This window comes from Empidonax traillii, unplaced genomic scaffold (genome assembly GCF_003031625.1).
Source record: "Empidonax traillii isolate 1590-97213 ecotype Southwest subspecies unplaced genomic scaffold, ASM303162v1 scaffold138:size3245559, whole genome shotgun sequence".
In the NCBI taxonomy this organism is placed as follows: domain Eukaryota; kingdom Metazoa; phylum Chordata; class Aves; order Passeriformes; family Tyrannidae; genus Empidonax; species Empidonax traillii.
In genome coordinates, this window is record NW_020955331.1 from 1,493,758 (window position 1) to 1,517,940 (window position 24,183).

Consider the following 24,183-nt stretch of genomic DNA (forward strand, 5'->3'; position numbering starts at 1 on the left):
GAGCCTGGGATCAAGGGTAAAAATTATTCTCTCTGACAGTAAAACCACCTCACAAAGTTATGATAGAGATACTATGGGTTATATATTGTAGTAATAATAAACTTCTCATTGCTACAGTATTTGGAGGAAAATCCTGGAGAAGAGGAAGCTTTGAGCAGTTCTGTAAAGGTACCTCTTGGCACCATCTGGAGGTGAAAGCTGAGATGACAGACACCGTCATTTTGGGCAAGCTACTGTAAGCAGAGCTGAAAGCAGAGCAAGAATCTGCTCCTCTGCTCTGTGTTGAAGATTTGCTCACTCAAGGCAGTATTTTGCTGCTTCTCTTTATATTAAAAAAAAAAAATCATTGAAGATGCGATGATTTCTGTGCATTTGTACCTTTGGGGTGGAAGGAATTTCTAGTCCCACTCTCCCCTGGTATTCCTGAAAGGTGCTCTTGGGATCCTGATAGATTTCTTAGCACTGCGTGAGAGGAGACATAGAGAAACTCTGTACAGAGCCCCGACCTTCTGCCCCCGGCAGCCTGTGTGACCCCTGATCATCCAGGGAGTCCTGCAGGGAAATAGGAATGTTGCAATCACAGTAAGCAAGCTGGGAAAATCCAGCAAACCGAAATCCTGCAGACTAGCACTAGCTTGAAAACTTCAGGATTTCCACGTGGGAGCTGTACTCATGCCATGAACAAATTGAAGCCCAAAGCATGAGAAGCACTGAGGTTTGACTCAAATGAAGAACATAGAGCTCTGAATCTGAGCTGGGATGGTGGTTTGCATTGGCTCTGAAGGCCCATGACCACTACCTTTTCCCTTCTCTCTTCAGTAACATTCCTGCATTGAACTAGATCATCACTGCATCAGCGTGCACAGTAACCAAGCTTCCTGGGATCTACACTGAGACAATTTGTAGTTGCTTCCTGCTAAGGCATGAACCAAAGAAGAGGAATAAACGTGTGTGCACCTGAGAGCTCTTCTGTGTCCCTAAGCAGTGCTCAAAACTTCCGCCCTGAAGAACAACTTTTGATTCTCTTCTCTAATCCCTACTATGACAAAACCTGCCATGACACCTGCTTTCCCTGCAAGTCCAGGACTCCATTTACCTGCGTGTCACTTTTGCACAATCCCATTTCTCTTCAGTCAGGCATGACAGGAGCTGTAACGATGCAGGGCGGATTGGCTGCAGCAGCTCCCGTGGGCGCGCTCACCCTCCTCCTGACCCCGTGGCAGGAGAGCGCTGCTCCTGCAGCCATCACTAGCAGATGGCATCTGCACAACTGAGAAGGTCCTGCTGCTCGTGGTCACTGGGAGAGGGTGGTGGTGACCTGGGACACTAAGGCTCTGTCTCTTCCTCAGCTTTAAGAACAAGGCTGGGCACTGCTGTTCTCACTTCCCTGGATGTGCTGAGCACCTGCTGGCATGAGGTTTTTTCTCCAGTATGTGGGCTGCTTTTTTGCTTTTTTCTCTGCTGGGCTTTTGATAACATCTACCTGGACAGACTGCTGGATGGTAAATGCTGATGACTCTCTGGAGGTAAGATTGGGGTGAGGACAGCCTGATCACCAAAACCAATATGTCTTAGGGAGAGTTTGGTTCCTGGTGTCATTGCTCCACTCTTATGTACTTTTTCCTGTTGTACTGGATGAAAGTAGATGAAAAGGAAATTAATTACTGTGTCAAGAACAGGAAAAAAAAGGTATTTTATGTAGTTCCCTTTGCCAGGCTTTATTATCCAGACTCTGCTCTCACTCAGTAAGTTCAGGAAAGGTCTACAGGCTCTAGGTTTGTATGTGCATGAACTTGAGTACAGTTATCCTGTATTTCCAGCCTGCATGGATATTTTGGAGATGTTTCTGGTTCTGTAGGTCAGACTTCCTGGTGGAAACATCCACCACTGTGCTCTTTGTCTTTTTCTTAACAGCCACTGAGCACCAGGGCTAGCAGAAATTTAAGGGGGCCGTGGGGACTCAATACCTTTTTGAACTTGTGTGGACAACAGCACTCTCATTTTAGAGAAAGGTATTAGCAAAAGTAAATTGCACATAAGGGAGAAGATTGCTGCCTACATGCCAGGTGTGCCCCAAAGACTCCAGGCCCCAAATCACCACTGTTTCTGCAGCACTCAGTACTGCAAATTTGTAATTTTCTTCCCAGCACAGCCATCTATTTCTATACATTTAAGGGCCGCACATCCACAGTGTGGGAATCTGCTCTCTGGCAAATGGATACCTTATGAAGTGGAAGTGAAACACCTTCCAAGACAGAAAGTTTGGCTGAATAATAGATCAGGAAAAAACTTTCTATCTGCTGATCAGCATTGGAAACCAGAAGAGCTCCTCTACACTCAGTGATTGCAATGCAGCATCTAGATGCATCACATGAAGAGGTGAATTATATGAAGAAAGAAGGATTAAACTGACTGCAAGAAAAACACTTTTTTTTTTTCTTTTTTTTTCTCTATGCCACAAGAAATCTTGATAATCTGACTGTCAGTCCTACTCTGCGAGGTGGTTGTATATGCTGAGGTGGTGGTCACAATCCAATGCAAAGCAATTGCTGATGGTCAGCCTGTCTGCTCGGTGAACCTCTTTACAGGGAAATAGTGTGCACCCAGTGATGCTGGATGGGATTTCGCTTTTAATTTGGGAGCTATTTCAGATTTCTTTCAGGATCATGTGAATTGTCTATAGTCAGATGAAGATATCAGTATACTCAGAAAAGCCAAGTGAATTTGATTGTGAGGAAAATCAGAAGAGGAAAACCCAGCTCCTGAGCAAAGTGAGTCCAGGAAAGAACTAGTCTATTACCCTGAGGCTGTGTAACCTTGTCTTCTTGGCACAAAGGCACCTGCTGATGGGCTGTCCAAAGTGCTCCATTAACACCGAGTTTGGTTATTAGCAGCCACTATTCTCACATTCCTGCTCTGAGTGTGAATACTAAACAATGGAGCAAAATGCCCCCAGCCTTAATACTTGACCACTGATCTCCTTAATGACCCTAATGACTCACTGCCTCTCTAAACAGGGAAATGCAGGTGGACTGTCCATGGCCAGAAAGGCCTCGGGGTCCACAATGGCTCTTGTTTTCTGTTGGAAAAAGGGTAAGTCAGGCAAGTTTGACTCCAGGAGAAGGGAACTGCATCCTCCAGCAGCTGTAGCTACTGGTTCTGATCTGGTTGCTTGGCTTTGACCTTGGCCCCCAGCAGATGGGGACTATGAAGTCACTGTGGTACCACTGGAGAGGAGCAGCCCAGGAGGAAGAAGTCAGAGAGCACCAGGAGCAGCCACCTCTAGAGGGGCTTCAGGGGTCCCGGCCAGAGCTCAGCTCTCGCAGCCTCTCACTTCCCCTTCAGGAACAACAGGTTACAGCCACACAAAAAGTGCTTTAAGCTGATGACTCCTTGGGAAGCATCAAGACAAGGTTGGGTCAATTTTTGCAGCAGTTTGTACTGCAAAAAGCCCATAATCTGCTTCCCAACAAGCACTCCCTGTTGCAGGTGGATTATAAATATTACCACTACTGTTAAATGCTGCCTGTTTTACTCTCGAGCTGGGCTTGTAATCATCATATTTTGGCACCTTTTCACAGTCTGCTGAAACTCTGTGACTAATGTCATTTGCGTGTTTGTCTTCTCCGCTTTCCCCAGAAGGAGAAGTGTGTGCTTGTTCTGGCCTTTTTTTATTTGTATGAGAATTATTTTAATATTAATTATACATTATGAATAGGATGTAATTATATATATTACAGTCATTATGCAGTTCATGTTTTACATGCATACTTGCATTAGGGAAAGCAGGTCGTGGCAACCTGTTTCGTAATCGAAGTGGGAGATGGAGGAGAGTGGCAGAGATGCTTAACTGCTCTGGACCCAGGAAAGCTGGGGCAGATTTGCTATGGGGGGAGAGGGTTGATGCAGAATTAGTGCTACCAACATGGTGTAAAGGTCCAGCCATGGGATGGAGAAATCCATAACCCCACATGATGCCCCAGCCATCTCTGATCCCTCTCCCCTTTACAGCAGTGAGTTCCCGTGTGCCTGAAGATTTGTGCTCTCAGCACAAGGGCGGATGCCCAAGGGTCGTTTGGGAGCAGGTTAAAAACCAGGAGGACCAACAACCAGGTGCACAAAACAGAGGCGAGAAAGAATTAGTCAAGGAGGTTACAAGGCAGATAAGAGAAACCAGAATAGCTCCGTGGTGATTAAGGCAGCCACAGGTCCCCACTCCAACATCTGTTCCCATCCCTCCTGCACTAGGCAATGAGACATTTATCCCTGGATGTGCACGGGCTGCATGGAGATGGGCTGATCCTTGCTTTGCCCATGGTCAGTACTAGCAGCAGTAGGTGACAGCCGAAACATCCCAAGAAATGCAAAACATTTATCAAGTTTTTGTTAGTCTGGGAAGGGAGTTACTTCACAAGCAAGACCATGATCATAATTGTGCCTTAAGACCTCTGCTTTGCTTGGAGGCTGACAAAGCCTGGAATCCTGTTAGTCTCTTCATAAATAATTTAGAGGAAGATGCTGCTTGTAAGATTTAAAAAACAATACTATTGCGACGAAGTAAGAAAGTAACTGACATTATTAGCTGAATACAGAGTATTATGAATAAGCCTGTGGTGGTTTGGGAGGAACATGAAATTATATAAATGTAAGTGTAACAAAATGTAGTTTAATAAAAATAAGCTAATTTCAAGCACAGCCTGAACAGTGGTGAGTTACAGCAGTGGTGAGTTACAACTGCAGCTGAATGAAAAGGACCACAGTAAAAACACGTCTAATGTGAATATGGCAAATCGTTTTACATGACATTGTTCTCTTGAAAAACACAGAAACAATGAAATAATTTTTTTTACCACTGCTTCTCATTTTGTTTGTGATATTGTTCATTAAACGTGCCCTGAAATTCTCGGAAATGAAACAAAACGTGTAGATTGTTTTCCTTCAAATATAAATGGCATCTCTTTTGTTACTCTGAAGTAGTGAGTCATTTTACTCACCTTTGATCCACAGAGCAGCATCACAGAGGAGCTGCACTATTTGGCTCAGACATTGTATTGTGGAGAAAACATTGTGGCTCGCTACAGACTTCAATACATCCTGAATAAGACTCTATTAGGTGCTTGAGATATGTTATTATCTGCTTTGTGATTTACACAGTGCAAGAAAAATTAATTTATTGCATCATCCAAGCAAGCCTGGTCCCCTTTGCCTGCCTGAAACTCATTTGATGGAAGAGTTTCTACTTCCATTAACTGCAGTGGGTGCCACTGGCAGCAGTGGGCAGGCTGGAGTCCAAAGCTGCACCAACAGTACCTCTGCTCCTTGTATGAGCAATTCCAGGAATGTTTTAAATGTGTTTGTTGCCATATTTGCATTGGTAATGAAAATACCTCCCATATTAAAGTGATTTATGGAATGCTGGGCTCGGAATGGTATCTATGGCTTCAGGACAGTGGAGACGATGAGCCATGATGCTACTGCAACATCTGCCCCAGTCTGGATGTTTCAGCAATGACTGTGGCTTGGGCACGCGTGGTCCCAGAGCTGGCAGCACACCTGGAGCCCCAGGGCCAGGATCAGCACTGGCTGCCTCTCATTTTGCAGCCAGTGTTTACGGCTGAGTCATTTGGAGGCAGCACTGCACAGGTGTCTGCAGAGGGGCTCACATCCACTCCTCTACTTTGCACGTCTCTCCCACTCTCTGAGCTGCTCTTTCTTGTCAGGAGGATGGTGTAAGGGGAGCACGGACAGCAAAGCCTCAGGTCGTCTGGTCCATAGCCCTGCCCAGCTCAGCCTAGACGAGCATTTGGCAAGGAGTGATCAAATCTGCTCTTAGATCTCCCTGGTCAGCCACCCCCCAGCTCTTTCCAGAAATTTCCATCAGAAGTTTTATTCTTAACAATAGGCAGGGTTTGGGTTTTTTTTCCTTAAAGTCTAGTCTGAATTTCTTTTCCTCTAATGTAAAAACATTAGCAGATACACAGAAAACATTGCAACATTGCCCTTGTCCTTCATCCTGCTGCTTTCTCTTTTTCAAGCTAAACATTCTGGTTTGCCATCTATGTAACCTCCAGGACTTCTACTGAAGGGATAAGATGACCATCTGCTTTGTTGGTGGATGTTTAATCTTTGTCTTCTCAATCCATAGGTGAGTACAAAATGCCGTGGCCTATGGTGGGAATGTGTCACCAACGTTTTTGATGGGATCCAAACTTGTGATGAGTACGACTCCATCTATGCTGAGCACCCTGGTATGTAAGAGTCACAGATGTTTCCACAAGTGGTGGGGCCATCTGAGTGTAGTCTAAAAGAGTATCTGTTCTACACAGTGGCAGATAATCAGAGGCATGTTTCTTTTCTCAGTGAGGTATTACTCCCAGAGGAAGCTGGAGAAAGCTTCACCCCAGAAAAAAATGTCATAGAGTCTGACCCCATTACCCCCTACATTTCCATTCCTTGTGAACTAGAATGCTCTGCTTTTGTCCTGCAGTGAAGCTGGTGCTGACCCGAGCCATGATGATCACAGCAGATATCCTGGCAGGATTTGGATTTCTCTTCCTTGTCCTGGGCTTGGACTGCGTGAAATTCCTTCCTGATGAGCCACTCATCAAGCTGCGCATCTGCCTGGTGTCTGGAGTTATGTTGCTCCTTGCAGGTATTACCCACTGAGCCCCCACTCTTCAGGAAAGCCTTTAACAATGTGTGGAAGCACTAAAGCCTTCCCTTATTTTAGGGAGAGAGGTTGCGGATTTTCTGTATGGTAAACATGGGGAGAATCTTTATTTGATTTATCTGTGCAATATAACTTCCTCTGTTCACCACTTGCCCCTAATAGCATGTAGTTGAGTTTATCTGCTTTCAGTTCATGTACTGACCAGGTGACTGACTTCCATTTACTGCTGTTTTACTGTGAGGCAGTCAGCCTTGTTGATTAAGCAAAGAGACCTTTGCTGAAGGACTAGAAACTTCTGGCATCCTGATTCTGTTCCTGGCTCTGCCACAGATGGTGTGACCTTGGGCAAGTCACTTAGCCTGAAATCTCTGCAACTGATCTCTAATAAAAGGATAATAACATGTCTGTCTCTCCTAGGTGATAAATACCCAACTGTCTCAGGTACTTTGCTGTTACAGTTAGTGGGAGAATTTTAAATGCAGAATTAAATATATGACTAGGTACCAAATAATTTCATTTGACTTCATGTCAATATCGAGTGGGTACCTCTGCTTCAATGTGGGTAGATTTAATACATAAATCACCCTGGCTACTGGAAGCACATGTAAAACACATTGAGAGGTTCTTTTAAACATTTTGCATTCAATTCTCAAAGTTTGTGTGACAAACACCATCAAAGTTCTGAAAATCAAAGCAGATTAGAAAATTAAATTCTGGAAGCAACTTTACAACAAGTTGGTAAACAAGCTGAGAAGGGAGGAGCTTTCTGCCTTTTGCTGCAGAAACCTGAGCGCTGCCAGCCAGCACTGGTGGTGTGTGCAGTGCCAAGCTGTGAGGTGCAGCTTCTGCCTGACAGCGCCGTGGCCGAAATCAGCAGGAGCCAGCAAGAATCCACCAAAGGCTGAGGCTGAACAGGGGCCAGAACCTGCCATCCATGGAAGGTCTTTCCATCCTGAAGACAGTCGTTACAGCTTCACAATTTGTTTGTGATCTTCTTGTGGTCCACCTGAGGGCTGTGTGGCACCTTGCTCTTGTCCTGCAGGTCTCCCCGGCATTACGGGCTCAGTGTGGTACGCAGTTGATGTCTACGTGGAGCGCTCCTCTCTGGTCTTCCACAACGTGTTTCTGGGCATTCAGTACAAGTTTGGCTGGTCATGCTGGCTTGGCATGGCAGGGTCACTCAGCTGTTTCATATCTGGGTCCCTGCTCACCTGCTGCATGTATCTCTTCAGAGGTGAGGAACCGTGGCAGGGCTGAAGCACAGTTCGGAGAGAGAGCCATTGCTTGGGGTGTGCTGCAGATGCACAGGGTGGAGAAGGTCCTTCAGGAACATCCTTTGGGATGGTTGTTCAGCAATATTTTTGGCTGTAAAATGAGAGTAGTCTTAGGCATCTCTAGAAAGCAAACCAAAGTCTTCAGGTGGGAGCTGAGGTGTAAGCATGACATAAAATGTGTTGTTATTGTGTCATATCTTGGAGCGCTGCTTTCTCTGAATTATGAAGCTTTGCAGCTGAAAGTCACCAAGCACACATGAGCAGTTCCTATTTCTCTCCCTGTGTCTCACAGAAACCAGTTCTGGAAGATTCCATCCTGCTTACTCCTTGAGGAAAGGCTATTCCTCAGCTGCGACCATCGTAACAAATATGCATTTGCCATCCTCACAAACAGCCACTGCCAAAATGTATGCAGTGGACACAAGAGTGTGAGGAGCAGGTAAGTGCTCCAGAAAGAGTTCTACTTTTATTTGTAGTGGATTGCACGGAGACCCAAGCTCTTAAGGTTGTGATACAGGTGCAGTTACATTTCAAGGATCTACTGTATGCTACAATGTTTGCATTATGACAGCTTCAAAAAAGCCTTCCTTCAAGAAAGTAATCTCTGAGAAGATCTTGCTTTAGGGAATCCTATTTTCTTGAGTGCAGAGGCCACTTGCATGGACTGAAATAACCAACATAAACTCTTTCAGCATTTGTCTCAATACTACTGGTACAAGGAGATAACTCAGCTGTTCCTGAATCAGACCACAGTGTACTGCATGAAGATTCCCAGACTGCAAGATGGATCTGTTTCATGTCTGGTAACATATCAATGGAATGTACAAAGCAGAAAATACTGTCAAAAAGAGAGACTGACTGTCTGACCAGCAACTGGACTCTGTGCACCCAGCATGGGGGTCTGCTTCTCTTACAGGCAGCTGGAGAGTTCTTCAGAAGATAAGAGTTGTATTAAAAGTCTGACACTTTCTTTGGTCCATGAATCTCTGCACTGAGAAAACACTGCACATCATGTGCATTCTTCCCTGCAGAACAGAGTCCTTCTCAGTCAGTGTTAAAATGTACATAACAGATGCTCTAAACTCACCAAGATCTGGAAATTGCCAGCTTCATCCTGCTTAGTAAGGACATTGCTTGGACAAAGTGAGTGAAGATGCAAAATCTGACCTTGTGCCTGACAGTATGTCTATATCAGCTAGAAACTAGAATAAATGATAGTAAAATCTGTTGTCCCTTTCTATAAAAAAATATTTAAATCCATTTCAGGACCTACTGCAATCCATTCTGCTATAGGCTGGATGAGGCTGGAGCATCAACCAGGTCTTCATTAGGGTGGGTGACAAAAACCCATTATAGTTTAACACGTTCCCAAAGGATGAATGTGAAAATTCTTCCATGCCTTTAATGGAAAGAGAAGCTTAGACAGAATTCTCTTAGGGTTGGTAGGAACTGTCCAAATTCAGTCCTTTCTACAGTGGGCACCATATTACAAGGCCATGGGCACTAGAGGTCGAGAAAAGGCTCTCAGCACAGAGGTGTGTCTGCTCTGGGGCAATGACAACAGCGGAGTCTCAGCAGGGTGTGCACAGCCATGAATACTGAGGCACCACCATAGGTAAGCTTCCTCCATGGACTGCTTGGTGGTGAGACTGGATTTTCTTCTCCCAGAGAGTATGAAGTGAAACCTTTTGTTATGTGGGCCAAAGGGGGATGGGATGACTAAGGATGGAGTGGGCTGTGCCTCAAACATCACCTCTGATAGCCCCTATGATGGAAAATGAAGGGCTGAGTCCTCTGATGGATTATCCTGGAAGCAGCATCTTGTCTTGCAGCACAGAACTGATCAGCATCGTTAAAACATAACCCAGTCCTGACATGGCTCGTAGTCAAAGAGTACTCAGGCCCTGGAACAGACAGGACAACAGCAGGTCCGTATGGCTCTGCTACAGGCTCAAGCACCTCCACAAGGCCCAGACCATAATGCAGCCATCTCAGCAAGAGCCCTCGTGGCAGTGTTGCTGCCCAGCCGAGGGAGGTTTGTGCCTGCAGAGTTCATGCTGTTTGAGTTGGCAGATGTTTATGTTAGTCCGACTGAAAGCAGGTTATTGCCAACAGATGAGCTGTGTTGAACAGATGTAAACACAGTAGGAGAAGTGATGGAGACTTTTTTACAAGGTCCTGGGAGACAAGGAATACAAGAGTTACGAGCAATGTGCTGAATTAACGGATTTCACCAAGAATACACAAAGAGATTGGAGGTGACAGGACTTTCTGCCTATTACTGCATCCAGAGCTTGGTTGTTGTTGTTTGTTTGTTTGTTTGTTTTTAAAGTTTTTCACAGTCACATCAGAAATGTGTTGGTTTGGGGTTTTGGGGCAGGAGAGCTGACACTGCTGATATGCTCTGCTGGGGCAGGGAAGCTCTGGGAACACTTTTGTTTCCTGGGTTGTGCCCCTGCTCCCCTGCTCCTTCAGGAACACACTGGAAATGAGATGGAGGGTGAACACATCCTAAAGGCAGAGCTGTGCTCAGTGGCTGCTCCACTGCCCACATCCTCACTCCTGCCCAGAGAGGCAAACCTCCCCGAGGGAGCAGAGATGCTGCAGTGCCACAGGCAGCTTCAGCCCAACTCACGCAGAGCACATACATGCTCCTGGGCAGGACTTACTGAGCAAAGACTTCATCAGTTGGACCAAAACCCTGAATCAAAACCTTCCCAGCCTATACAGCCACACATTATTCCTCCCCACAAACTCTCAGGGACACCCTCCAGCCTCTTGTTGCTGTTTTCAATAGCTTTTTCTGAGCATGAAGATTATTTCTTGCTGCAAAGATTTATTCCTTGTTTAGCGAAGGAGAAATGCAGATGCAATTGCAGATCTCAGACAACTGATTTCTCCTGTTCAGTAGTTGAGGAGAATTTTGGGCCTTTGTCCTAATGGTCTTCCGCTTGATTTAAGGTGGTGGGAGCTGTTTTGTGACTTGCAATGTGTGGGCCACAGCAAGTAGAGACTCAGTGGGCACTTTGGGATCTAATACCTATGCCTTAATCAGGGGTGAATATAAAGAACTGGTCTTATTAGTCCCTGTAGCCCTGTGCTTCTTCTGGGGGTACACAAATAGAGCACATGAATACCCAAATACTATCTTATCTCTGGGTCCATCCTCCTCAAATACACTTTGCATACAAAGAATATACATACAAATGTTCTTGCATAAAAGAATATTGCATAAACACTTGTGAGCCTCTCTTCCCCAGTATCTGTGTAGAATAAGGGTTAATTTTTTATCCATTCTTCTATTCTAGCCAAACTCTATGATAGGTTTTGAGAATGTATCTCCTGCACAAGAGGACCAGAAAGAGGTCACAGCAACCCTTAGGTTTGCCAGGTTAATGTTTTGTAACAACCAGTCCGGTGCTGCACTGCTTCATTATTCAGATTCTGCTGACAGTCCATCTGATGTTTTGATCAGCTGTTGATATTTAGTTGTTAATCCCTGTTTGATTTAATACTGACACTGGTTTCATGACTGCAGGATTCACTCCTCATTAGCTCATTAGCATCCCACAGTGCAGATCCATTTTAGTTTAGTTGTTTATTCATTAGCAAGAAACCTCCCAGAAAGTACACAGGACTTATTTTTTCTTTTAAAATCACAATCAGTCCCTAAGGCTAAAGACATTTCAGGTGAGCTCAGTTATTAAATTATTTCCTTAATACCTACTTACATTTCATTCAAGCAGTAGCTGACTAGCAATGACAATAGACTGATTTTCCCTTCCTGATGGCCATTGATGGCTTACCAAGGCTTTTTGCTCAATTGTAACTTCCGGCTGAGGCCCAGCATTTAATCCTTCGGTTCCAACAGCTTTTTAGGTTTCTCCAGATTTTCTCTAAATCCAAGGAGTATTTTTATGTGTTTGGGCTTCTCAGTCGTCATTTCCCAGGGCATAGGGACATAGCTGAGAGATGGGACTTGCATTTTGCCTCTCTGCTGTACCTGCCCCAGGGTGTCTCCTTGAACTGGGGCTCCCTGTTGTCCTCTTCACTGACAGCACACACATTTGTGCATCGTGCCAGGGATCCAGCTGATTGCAGGTTGTGGAAAACAGTGAAATGTTGTAGGTAAGCTCTCGTTAAGTTGATTTCATGCCTTACAGATAGGTATTGATTTCCCATTTTGATACAGGCCAGTGAGATAGATAATAAAACAATGACTTCTGCAATGGCTGTCCTTTTCTGCATCCTGCATTACATCCTCTCACTGCCTCAATCAGCCTTGTTCATAAAGGCTTTTAATAACTCTGGCAGTAATTAGGGCTCACTCTTACTGCGGCCTTGTGAACTAGTCTGTCTCCTACTGCAGCTGCATGAATGTTTCCTGAGATACGGATTTCCTGCCCATCACAAACATTGTTATGTGGTTTTGGTGTGGATTCAGTAGATCTGAACAATTATTTTCAGTAGGCAGGAACGTTAGTTCAGAATTCTGCTTTTCTTACAAACTGTAACATCAGGGAGGTATAATAAAGGTGGTTGCCTTTGAGTGTCTTGTCTTTCTAACCCACATCCAAGTTTTGCCCAGAAAGGTGTTTTGCCAAGTGACCTGCTTTGACTCCCATGAGGAAAATCACTGCTCTCCTGCAAGGACACACAAAAGGCATCAGCACAAACAGGGCCAGCTCTGGGGTAAGGGGGAGTGATTTTGGAGGCTGTCCAGACCTTTGTTGATAGCTACAGACCTCGGGCCCCAGGGCACACCCACAGTAACGGCTCTTCAACAGCCGTTGACTTTATCCCAGCTTAGATACATCTACTTACAGTAATTTTGTAAAGTTTTCAAGAGAGAAAAGTAAAATTCCAGCAAGAAAGTAAAGTTTTTTCTCTCAGCTGGGGCTGGACTCCCACAGTTTGCCCTTCTGCATCTGTTAAATATTTTGGGCAAGTGATTAATGACTTAAATACTCTGTCCAACCACTGTTACAGGGAGCAGAGAACAATTTTCTCTCAGTAGCTCCTGGGTCCCTACTGTAAGATGCCTTTGAGCGAGGAAGAACCAGAATTGTGCCATCTAGTGACCTGAAGAGGGCGGGCATTTGTCCCCAGCCTTACCCTCATCCTCCCTGCGCAAAAGTCTTCAATCCATAATGCAGAATTTTTAGATGACAATAAAAAAACCCACAGATTAATGAGCATATCAATTATTTTCCCATCTTTCATGTCCAACCCTCCTGGCATTCCAGACTGATGCACTGTTATGGCTCAGCTGGCTTTGATTTTGCTCTATTTTGCCTGAGAGCCAGTTTATTACTTTATTATTCAGCTCTTAATGTGTGGAGGTTGAAGTCCAGCCGTGTGCCTCACCACGTTCCCTTTGTCTTTTGCTTCCAGATGGTCACCAAACAATTAGCTGCTCTGCACTGCTCCCATTTCCCCCTCACAAGGCTTGCTGACAACAAGCTCCCGCACAAATACATCTGCTTTCTACTGTTTTCTCATTTTTTTCTAGAGCCTTTTGCCATTTCTTGTCAAAGTCAGCAGGAAGTGTAAGTCAGAGAATGAGGGGCAGCCAGAGAGTTGCAGCAGAACAAGTGCTTTTCCGAAGTGGACTCTAGTCTTCCTAAAGTGATGAATTATAAGGGAATGGCTCATCTTTCCTCACAATTCTGGAAATATCAGCCAATGCCCTCATTAAGGTCTGAGTGCTTACAAAAACTTAAATTACCAGGCAAAATCTCTGCTTTTGTAAGAATGGGAACACGGGTCTGGAGAAATCTTGTCCATTCTGCTGGAGCATTTTTGGGTAAGGGGGCAAGATGGGGGAAGCAGCTTTCATAGGCAACAGTAGGTCAGTGGAGCCACCCCAAATACATTTGTAGAAGGAAGGAGCCAATCCTCTTCTCTATTTCAATGAGCAAGCCAAGGACTAGGGCACTGCCCACTTATCCCTTTCTTGGGGTAGTCTTCTTCCCCACCCCAAGCCAGCAGCAAGGTCAGTTTATGTTCCCCCCACAGCAACCCTACACTTTTTTGCAGAGGCCTCCCGGCCTTCAGCAGTTTTTGGGAACTCCCGTGGCTCCTTTCATGTTTCACAGGTACTGCAGCACACAGGTTCTCCCATGCTGAGGACTCCAGATGGAACCTGATTTTGTGGCAGCCACTAGCTTACTTTACTACCAGACACTTGTCACAATTTTGATGGGATAATTTGATTCCTTTTGTGAATAACTAAAGCACCGCAAACATGAAGCTCAACACACTTGAATGCACACCAGCAGCAGGGAAACAAACCTGTGTCCACAAATGTTTCTGTGTGCTGAAAGCTTCGCTTGCCCTCTGTTGGGTGGCTGGGGAAGGATTTACAACCTCGGGAATGACTGGTCCTGATGAAGGAGGGATGCAGAGAGATGCAGGCACTGAAACCAGAGCAGTCCTTGCTTGTTAGCCTTTCTAGCCACCTGATTAGAAGGTGACATTCAATGAAATTAAAGGCAGCAATGTATTTAGAGCCAAGCAATGAATAAGCAGGAGGTGGTAATGTTTTATGCAGCACACAATGCAGACAACCTGTGGAGTTGACTGCCACGAAGGGGTCACTGAAGCAAACGCAGTGTGTAGGTGGGAAGCAAGTAATGGCTGATTTAATGCCCACTAACAGCCTATGCAAGCTGAAGTGACAAACATAATCAAATCTCATGCTTCAGGGCATAAATTGAAGGGGTAGTGGTTATGTATGTAAAAGGTCTGATCCTGAGAGGTGCTGATTACCTGCAATGCTTGCTAAGTTCAGCCAGGAAAAGGACACTCAGGATTTGCTTGACTTATCCCCTGGCTGAGTCTGTGCTTGCTAATTTTCTTTATTAATAAACCCGGTAATACTTTAGCCTGCTGGCACAAACATTCATTTGGCTATAGCAACATTTATTTCCTTTCACACAAGAGTCAAACATTAAAGCTGCTTCTAAAATAAGATTTTAGAGAGATAATTTGCAGTGGTGCTGGTAAGGAATTTTCTCTCAAAATATGCTGTAGTTCTTTATCTGGCAAATGTACTTACATAGAATCATTATGAGAATATGTGAGCACTTGAAAACCCTTAGTGGATTTATATTCCCAGTTTTCTTTCTGAGCACGGGAAGAGGTACTAACCTTGCTCTACAGGTAGGGAGCTTCTCCATTGGCCAGGCTGTGGGCTTCCATTAGTCTTTTGGGGTACTAATTCAAGATGGATCCAGCTGCCCAGTTTGACCATGAGCTCATGGCTCCACGGAATGCAGTGCATGATGCGACATCTACCTTTTGCAATGAGAGAGGTCTGACTGCAGCCCTCCAGCCTTTGCCACTGAGAGAGCAGAGGCAGAGAGGTCAGGCAGGCTGAATTCAGCCTTCAGTGACCTGCCCATGACAAACAAAAGGAAATCTTTGCTTTCATCTGGAATATGGCTAAGGGGGAAATTCAGCATCTTTCCTCAGTAATTTGAGAACTAGTTAAGCTAATACCTCCTAGGAATGACTTGTGTAGCACTGCTCCTGCTTGGACATAAGGCAGTCTGGGTGGTTTCTTAAAGCATTTTTCCATTCTGTCTGCAGCGATCACTTCAAAGAAAATGACATTCTTTATCCTAATATATTTCTGTAGCTAAGTATTAAGTACCTAAGCCCCTAATTCATGTCTGTGGGGAAATTCCACAAGTGTCCTGGGCCATTCAAAGCTTGCTGGTCTGCAGTGCTAGGGCAAGAGTAGCTGTGGACAGTCACCATGGAATTAAGAATAAGCTCAGATGAGCAAACTCACTTTTTTCTGTGCTCTGTAACCAGCTCCTGCCACTGCTGCTACTCATAATCCCTGTTTCTTGTTTTCTCTTCTCTGGCCATAAATTTGCTGCCTTTTGCACTAGACAAATCTGATATGCCGTGCTAAATATTTTAAATGTGGCAAATGATCCTTCATCACAGAGTGGCATGATTGCATTACAATGTATTAGAACAACATGACTTTGCCAGAGGGTGTTTCTTGGCACCACGCCGAGTGAAGGAGGCAGCACAAGTTTGAGAAGTAACTATCAAGTCATTTATCAACATTTGGTCCTAAAACACATGAGGCTACACCAGCTATAGCAGCCTTAGAGAGATAAATCTGGAGGCTGAGACAGAAACTCCAAACACAGACAGGTCTTTGAGGAAGCTTCTTGAAATCCAGAGCCATCAAAATGTCAAGCTGAGCTCCCATGACAGATTCAACACATGCTTTTGGCATTTATTCTGTTGTATTTAGTCTCCTCTTTTAGGTTCAGATGAAATATGTGCTGCTTTTCAGTCTTTTGGCCAGCCTGTGGTAAGGGCCGATTTGCTCTCACACTCCTGTAGCATGATGAAAGATCTTTGAAGAGCCAAGTGGAATCACTGCAAGCCAACATGTGGTGTCTAGAGCTTATTTTCCTTCATAACATCCTCATAGGATGGAGGCAACTCAGTTTCCCCAAGGCTGAACTGTGGAGCAGAAGAGGAGGACATCTCTGCAGTCATGCAGGGGTTCAGAGATCCAGAGAATGGGCACTGAGATGCTTCACTGGCTGGGGAAAAAGCAAAGTCACAACCATGCAGCAGACAGGCAAGGCATGAAGAGCAAGTGTGGGGGTGAGAGGGGTGAGCCCCGGGAGGAGCTGCCAAACTACTTGGAAACAAGAAAAGCATGGATGTAATTTTTGAAGCCTTTCACCACAAACACCAGATATAAGAAGTCAGGACAGAGGAATATGGGTGGGTTTGGGGTGGGTCCTCTCTGTGAAGACACTGCCCATGATCACCCAGAAAGCAGGTAATACATTCAATACATTCTCTGGGAAGAGCTTAGGCTAATGACAGGATGACATTAATTCTTCTTGGAGGAATGTTGTCTGGCCCAGCCTGATGCTGCTGCTGACCGTACTCCAGGTCAGTTATGGGTGTTATACATAGTCATTATAGCCCAGTCCTCAAAAGGCTGGGTGCTCCTGGGGGAATGCTGAGGGTAGCTACCACAACGAACAAAACCCATCAAGATAAACTTTTGACAGACCCCAGGGTGTATCAGCCAGTTGAGTTGCCTACTGGGGTGGTTCAAGTTAGACCAGTGAAGTCTTGCCTGAGTGAGAAATGCAGGACACATGCTGGAAAGGGCTGCCTGACACCAGTCCCTGTGTCTGCATGTTGGGCCACTGAGTGCCCAGCACTGAGGGAGAGAGTCCCACACACTTGCAGTGTGAGTCTGGCTAAGCACCTTTGGGACATACAGACACACAAGGACTGCACCAAGTTCAGCTGAATGTAGGACTGGGGAAAAGTGGATGTGGCTTCAGCCCTCCAGTCCATGATCTGAATATGCCCTCAAGAAGCCTGAACTGGGCACCTCACTGTTCACCAGAAACACAGCTCAGCTCCCACTCAAGCCTGGCCACCTCTTTCTGGGTTATGGATGGTCCACAGGAAGCCCACCAGGGCCAGCAGGGCCTTGCAGCAGGCAGAGACAGGACTAACCACAAAAGGTGTCTGAGCTGCTGAGGGCGAAGACAGCTACGGTGCGTTGGTGGGGGAGGCAGCTCCGCTGTTTCAGCCAGCACTGCAGGCAGCAGCAGATCCCGCAGGACAGGAGCAAGGCCAGGAAAAACAACATCAGGAACCTAAGGCAGAGGCAGCAGGGGAGGAACAGTACCATTACCATCTGCAGGCAGCACCGACAGATGGCTGCATGTCTTCAAATTAACATATTCATTAACATCTTTTGCAAATAGCCATTAAATGTTGTGGTTTCCCCACCAGCACACTGGACATGATCAAAGTCTCCAGAAACCAATGTCTCAGGCCTGAGTGCTCAGTGACAAGTGCTGGCTGGAAATTCAAACATTTCTCCCTGAAATCATCCATCGTTTTTTCCCAGCTCAGTTGTCAGTGTACAGTGAGGAGGATATGGATAAATGATTCCCATTAGTTTGTAAAGACAGAACACAGGGACGGCCCAGGAGCAATGCTCTCTAGCTATCAGTCTCTCTCAATGCCTTTCTTTCTGTATATCCATCAAAGAATATTATTTGTCATTTTTTTTCCCTCTAAAGCAGATCTGAAACTTACCATACATACCAGCTGCTAAAATTTTCATTGCTCTGTCTGACGCACCTAAAAAGGAAAAAATAAAAGGGACTTTGAGTCCAGCGTGAGAGGACTGTACCCACTCCAACATGTCTACCAACACAAAGAAAAGCATCATCAGAAAGTAGAAGACTGAGAGTTTTCCTCCATCAAGGGAGCCCTTTTAAAACTTCTCTATGTAGATGGGAGCAGATGCTGATGATGCACGAAGCAGAGTGCCATTGGTTTGCCTTTCAACACTGGCACCCACCACCAGCCTTTTTGCTGAAAACCTAAAGGGTTGCCAATCTCCATTTCATCTTTGTAAAAAAACCTCTAAATGGCCCTTTCCTGGAAGTGTTCATTCCTCTGCTATGCTGGTGTGCCAGGCAGGAGCATAGCATCCCTGAGAGAGCCCAGGGTGGGGGCAGCTGTGGGTGAGAGAACGAAGCCACACTCACCTCTCGCCAAGCTCACAGTCCAACTCAGAGTCTGCCAACTGAAAATACACATGTAAATCAGAGAGGGCAGATATGTGTTGGTTTTTTACAATTTACCAGTATAATTACTGTTCTTAGAGTGGAAAGTCCAAGAGGAAGAGCCGTCCAGGTGCTGGTCCTGCAAGGTTGAAAACCAGACCTCTCCCTAGGGACCATAGGGCTGAGCTCTTGTCTCTGTGGGTCTCTGCTCTGAGCCAGCTCATGTAAAAAACAGCAGATAACTTCACCAAGAGCTCAATAAACTCAGTAGTTTGCAGATGAAAGCTAGGCCAAGGAGAAAGCATTCCTTCCTGATGTGAAAGAGGGAAAGACGAGTAGGGAAACACCCACTGGAATCAGAGATCTGTTTACTGAACTGGGCTTTGCTGTTAAGAAATGTCTGCTGAAAATGTCCCAAGACCAAATTCTTGATCTGTGGCTCATTTTCCATCAGCTAATTGTGAGTGCAGCTGTAAATAGGAGCTCTTTTGACCAGATGTGCACTGTACCCAGCATTTCCCTGTTTTCAGATAGTGGTGGTGCATCATTCCCAGAGTCAGGTTTCAGGTATTGCAAATATGTGAACCTGAAACTTGTTTTTCAGGTATACTTTCTACTCTATGCTCAAGCAAGTTTATTTTTGCAAGCCTTGTTGATCTTAGCCTCAGTTTCAGATTATCTGGGCAAAAAGTAACCAGAGTGGTTCATCAGTATAACTGTATCAAATTCAATAGTTTTTGGCTGACTTGTGTTAGGTGTGTTATAATATTGCCAAATGTTGCTACAAAAAATTCAGATGAGGTATAGAATTGCAATAACACTGGGAAGCAGAATGAACAAGATAGAAGAATTTAGATTTATTTATTTATTGGAAAAAAAAGTATTAGAATGTAATTTGTAAATCATTAGTTTGGATTTCCCTCTGTGTATATCCAAAACATGTAGAGATTTCTGACTTTCTTTGAGTCCAACTAAAAAACTCTGTTCTGAATTATAAATTTGTATCAAATAAATGTATAATTGAGAGATCTCATTTTACATTTCTAATTAATGGGACTTCTTTGGAGGGATTTTGTTATGCAAAGCTTGTGCCACTGTAAACAGCAAGAAATCCCCTCACAAATCTCTATAATGTGTCTGATCCTGTGCATAAACTGCCTTTCCATCCCTAGTTTCACCAGAGATCTTTAGGTATAGTAAGTCTTTCATATAAAGCTCTATCTATGAAATGTAATGAGTGGTTGAAACACAAATGAGGAATAGAGAAAAAGACAGAAGCTTCAACTCTTCCAGACGTGTCTTTTTAAAACTGAGCTAATTTGCCATGTCACCTGGTGCAGAATATTTTAATTCCTTTTTTTTTTTTTTTTTTTTGCACTTCAACTGATTATTAAAATAACAGGTCAAAAGCAGATAGATGGTTGCTGTGATTACATGTACCCTGAGTATTCTTCATGGCTGAATGACATCCTCTGGACTCTCTTTTATCATCTTTCAAACTACCTCAGAAGAGCCACCTTAGCATAGTTAAACTGCAGCAAAGTGCATCTGCTCTGAGACAATAATCTGTCAGAGCAGCCAAACACCCACCCGTGCTGCTGAAGCCCCAAGCTCATCCATTTCAATAGCTGTAGACAGAATAAAGGATTAATGCAGTTATGTTTTCTCTGCATTAATTGAAACTGTTGTGAGCATTAAATCTTCCCCACATTCATGAGGCCCTCAAAAAAAAACCTTCAAAAAAAAAAAAAAATTAAAAAGGGTTCGATGACTAAATTCTATGAAAGTTGAAATCTTCCCCCCAGAAAATCTCTAAAATCAGCCTGGTCCCAATGAAGGGTTTGGTTACCTGGAAGAAGGTTAAACACAGAACTCCAGTTCCTGTGATCCATGAGGTGAAACACAAAGCTCCAGGTCTCCACATTACCAGTGCAAGAAACTTTCGAAGAGCTTTGTTTGCAGCAGTGTTTTATCCTCTGTAATTTGGTGCTTTTAAAACTCTGCACATTGTGCCTTCAGCCAGAGAACACATTACCCAATGGCTTCCTGCTCTTCAGAATTTACCGCTAGCCAGGGAGTGAATTTGGGTTTGCATGGACATAATCAGCTACTAGAAGTTAAAGGAACACTGGTTTAAGGTCAGCACCTTGCAGTTGTTTCGGTATTTTCATAGCTGTTCACAAATTCCTGCTGCTGAAGCTTAGTTCCATATTAACCCACGTCTGCATTTAACAGGACCTGCTACAAACAAAGAGTCACTGGAGTCTGTACCGTGAGGCCATGCTTTCATTTCCTGCTGCCTTCAGCTGGAGCACTGGCATTACAGCAAAAGGGAAGCTACCTCCAACCACGTCCTATGCACTTGTGCCTACCACCTCAAACATGCACCAAGGCTGAAGGAAACCCTTCCCAGCCAGAGGCAACCACCACCAGCACCCTCACTGCTGTTATACAGCTGCCAGAGTTTGGTTTGCTAGGAAAGTGCGGCCAAAAAACCCCACACATTCCCAGTGATTCTCACAAGGGACACAACATTTCATTGTGCATTGGTGGCTTCATAAGGACTGATTATATTCCTATAGATATATCCAGGTGATGTGGTTAAACAGGGGTAGAAGATGGTTTGCACCAGAGCTCTGATCTCCTCAGAATGGACAATCCTGGTTTGTTCAGCACTCAGTAATAGGTTGTCAATGGAGTTTACAGCCCATGGCTGAAATGCACCATTAACTACAGTTCTTCCAGATTTAACACAAAGGGTGTTGCCATGAATATGTTTAGTCCTCACTCCAGAGTTAAGCATTATGTTGTGATGCCATTACTTCTGTAATGATTGACAAAGCCGAGCTGCTCTTGAGATGTACCTCTGTGGCTTTGCTTCAGCTGAAAGGTCAAGAAGTCTAACCAACTGTGATATACATACTCAACTAGGGTTTGTTATTTAATGTTCAAGTTTTGCATAAACCTAGGCCAAGCCCTGATGTTCTCAAATGTTTACTTTCAGCTCAGTACTAATGAAAGGTGAGCCTCTGAAACCATGCCCTCTGAGAAAGCATCTCTCATGATTTTGCGAAGTGCATGTGCTATGCAAAATAAGTGGTCTGAATGTGCTGTCTTGCTTCAGACCAATCCTTTTCAGTGTTGTTCAATAGTAAATTGCCAAACCAATTTCTTAGCTGTTTTCTTAAAACAAAAAGCTCCTGCAGTATAAAAATTTGCACAGCCTTGCTGGAAACTGTGTGACTCTTACAATTTCAGGCTTCAAAGAGATCGTCCATCATTGAACTAATTTCAGATTTCTTCCTTTCACAATTACTTCCCTAGCACCAGCACCAAGGGTACTTCCAATTTAGAGCCACCAAATGGATCATCCCCAGTATTTTGGGGGGCATGTATCTCAATGAGCTCCTGGTACTGAAAAATAACACATAGCATCTGTTCTGGGTCTGTTTCTAGAAAAAAAAAAAAAAAAAAGGGAAAGGATTGAATTCTGCCACTGCTCAGCTTCCTGGCTTTGAGGCAAACTTTGATGTTTTCTGCTGGTTGGTCCCATACAGAGGTTTTAAGTTATGATGACAATTTGTGAAGCCTGTCCCTGCATTTTCTGTAATGATGTCAAGAGGAGAGAGATGGCTTAAAGGGGGTCCATGAATAGCCCTGTCTTTTGCTTCAGGCATGATCCCGATATTGAAAAGACATGCTGCTTCAGCAGAAAACTCTCCCTGTCCATGAGCAGCTTGAATACATGAATATCATAAAGAGCCCCCAACACTTGCTCTGAGGCAGCCAGGACCAGACACCAAAAACCCAGAGGAGCTCTGCACTGAAACTCCTGGGGGGCTGTGACCCCCTCCTGCTGCAGCTCCACTGCCTTTGGGGTTTTGCAAAACTGAGAGACCCACCCTCTGGGCAACTCTGTGTCCAAGGACTAGCTCCAGACTGAACAATTTTTTCTAGGTTTTTTCTCACACCTTCCATAAGGAGATATATGCACACAGACACAAATACAGCACCTGCTCCCTCTTCCTCTACTTACTGGATGAAAAGTTTGGTAACTCTTCCCTCCTCATTTATATCTACCTCATCTGTGGAGCTGGGAGGCTGCTCCCTGATAGATTTTAACTCATGGCCATTAGATTATGGTTCTGTTATTTCCTCGTCACCTTATGTCGTTGCTAGGTGACAAATGCATCTCCCAGGCAGCTACGGGGACTACCACAACATACAGCAATTTATGACTGTCCATTATCTCTCTGCTTAATGTGCCCAGTCCTTTCAATGGGAGGAAGATGTGCAGTTCTAGAATTATCCAAAGGGTGACTTTTAGAGTTGCCACAGAAACCACCTCCACTGAGGCTTTTGCTAGGCTTCACTAGAGGGGATGAAAACTTGTGACACAGGAGGAATTTGGAGAAGCTGATTTACCTTGTCAAGTCTGACAGGGTCAAGGTTGGATTCGGGGTCTGAATTTCAGGAACTGAGCTCCAACTTATATTTATATGCAGTAGAAGTGATGGCCTTTAATTGCTTGAGTATCATACAATTAATTTCAGACATGCGTTTAGATTGAGACAAAGTTTCAGGGAACCTCTCGATTTTGGTGAAAGTGGGAAGCAATTCATTGGCAAACAGGAGTCCACACACAGCCCCTGGCACCCTATAAGCCCAGCTAGCAGTTTAAACCTACTTAAAGCTCTTCCTTAGCTGCCTTCAGAGCATTTGGTGGCTGCTGGGGATTACTTTAGGGGAAAGCAACCTCCTTGCTAAGCCCTGACCAGCCTCCCAGTACAGTCCAAAATGAGACCGTGAAAGACTTTTTCAGAAGGCAAACAAGGAGAGTGGCAGGAGGAGAGGTCAGACAGACACAGGGAAGGACATGGAACAGAATGGAGAATGTGCAGAGATGTGATGTGGAAGGGAGACAAGATACAGAAGGGTGGCCCTGCTCTCTAAATTAAGGTCAACTGACTAGAGTTAAGTAAGCACGTGCTGTCTTTTCTATGCTGCAGTGTTTTCACATCACCACCACAATGAATTCTTTCTCCAGTTCAAGGCCACTGGGATCTCTCCCCTCCCTACTTGACTTCACTGCCACGGCTGTCTCACCTGCATCCTTGACATCTACGCTGCCAGGCTGCCATCCTCCCTCCTGGCCTGTCCTGGGAAGACTCAGGGCATGTAAATTGTAAATTCAGTTTAGACAAAGAGAAAAGCAGAGTAATAGGGAGAACTGAGGACTGAGCGTTGTTTCTCTGCAACAGGAGAATTAAAGCAGCTTTGGTCTCATCCTCACTAAATGAAGGCCGCAAGGAGCTGCTCGCTCCCCATGCACACACTGAGAGGACTAAATCCAGCACTGGGGAGAGCTGTTTAAGCTAATGGCCAATGCTGGCATGGGAACAAATGGAAGCAAACCAGCCATGAATAAATTGAGGCTGGAAATGCAAAGAAGGTTCACCTCATCCGGAGCAGAGAGGTTGAGCAGCAGCTTGTCCGTGGGTAGAGTGTGGGCATGAAACCAAATGGCTCCCGGGATGCAAGTCATCGAGCTTCCACAGGAGATGTAACCACTTCAATGGGACTTGCTGACCCAGGGAACCCTTTCCCACCTCATGGAGCCACTGCGGTTGGTTCTTAGACCCTCAAACCCATC

At 44.8% G+C, this 24,183-nt stretch overlaps 2 protein-coding genes across 3 annotated transcripts; one reads left to right on the top strand and one right to left on the bottom strand.

The window, feature by feature from the left end:
- Positions 1-1,229: 1,229 nt before the first annotated feature.
- CLDN16 (claudin 16) lies at positions 1,230-12,499 on the top strand. Its single transcript, XM_027884088.1, has 5 exons — positions 1,230-1,526; positions 6,146-6,248; positions 6,488-6,652; positions 7,713-7,904; positions 8,237-12,499. Exons 1-5 carry the CDS (start codon positions 1,413-1,415, stop codon positions 8,374-8,376), a joined length of 714 nt encoding a protein of 237 aa, XP_027739889.1. The 5' UTR covers positions 1,230-1,412; the 3' UTR covers positions 8,377-12,499.
- A 1,155-nt stretch (positions 12,500-13,654) lies between these two features.
- Positions 13,655-20,520, bottom strand: TMEM207 (transmembrane protein 207). Of its 2 annotated transcripts, none has more exons than XM_027884089.1 (5): positions 20,380-20,520; positions 18,513-18,550; positions 18,055-18,099; positions 17,464-17,606; positions 13,655-16,520 (listed from the first exon to the last, which is right to left on the bottom strand). In XM_027884089.1, exons 1-5 carry the CDS (start codon positions 20,452-20,454, stop codon positions 16,372-16,374), a joined length of 450 nt encoding a protein of 149 aa, XP_027739890.1. In that variant the 5' UTR covers positions 20,455-20,520; the 3' UTR covers positions 13,655-16,371. The 2 variants fall into 2 exon arrangements, with proteins under 2 accessions (XP_027739890.1, XP_027739891.1); XM_027884090.1 differs by having other exon boundaries at positions 16,451-16,621.
- Between the last annotated feature and the right edge of the window lie 3,663 nt (positions 20,521-24,183).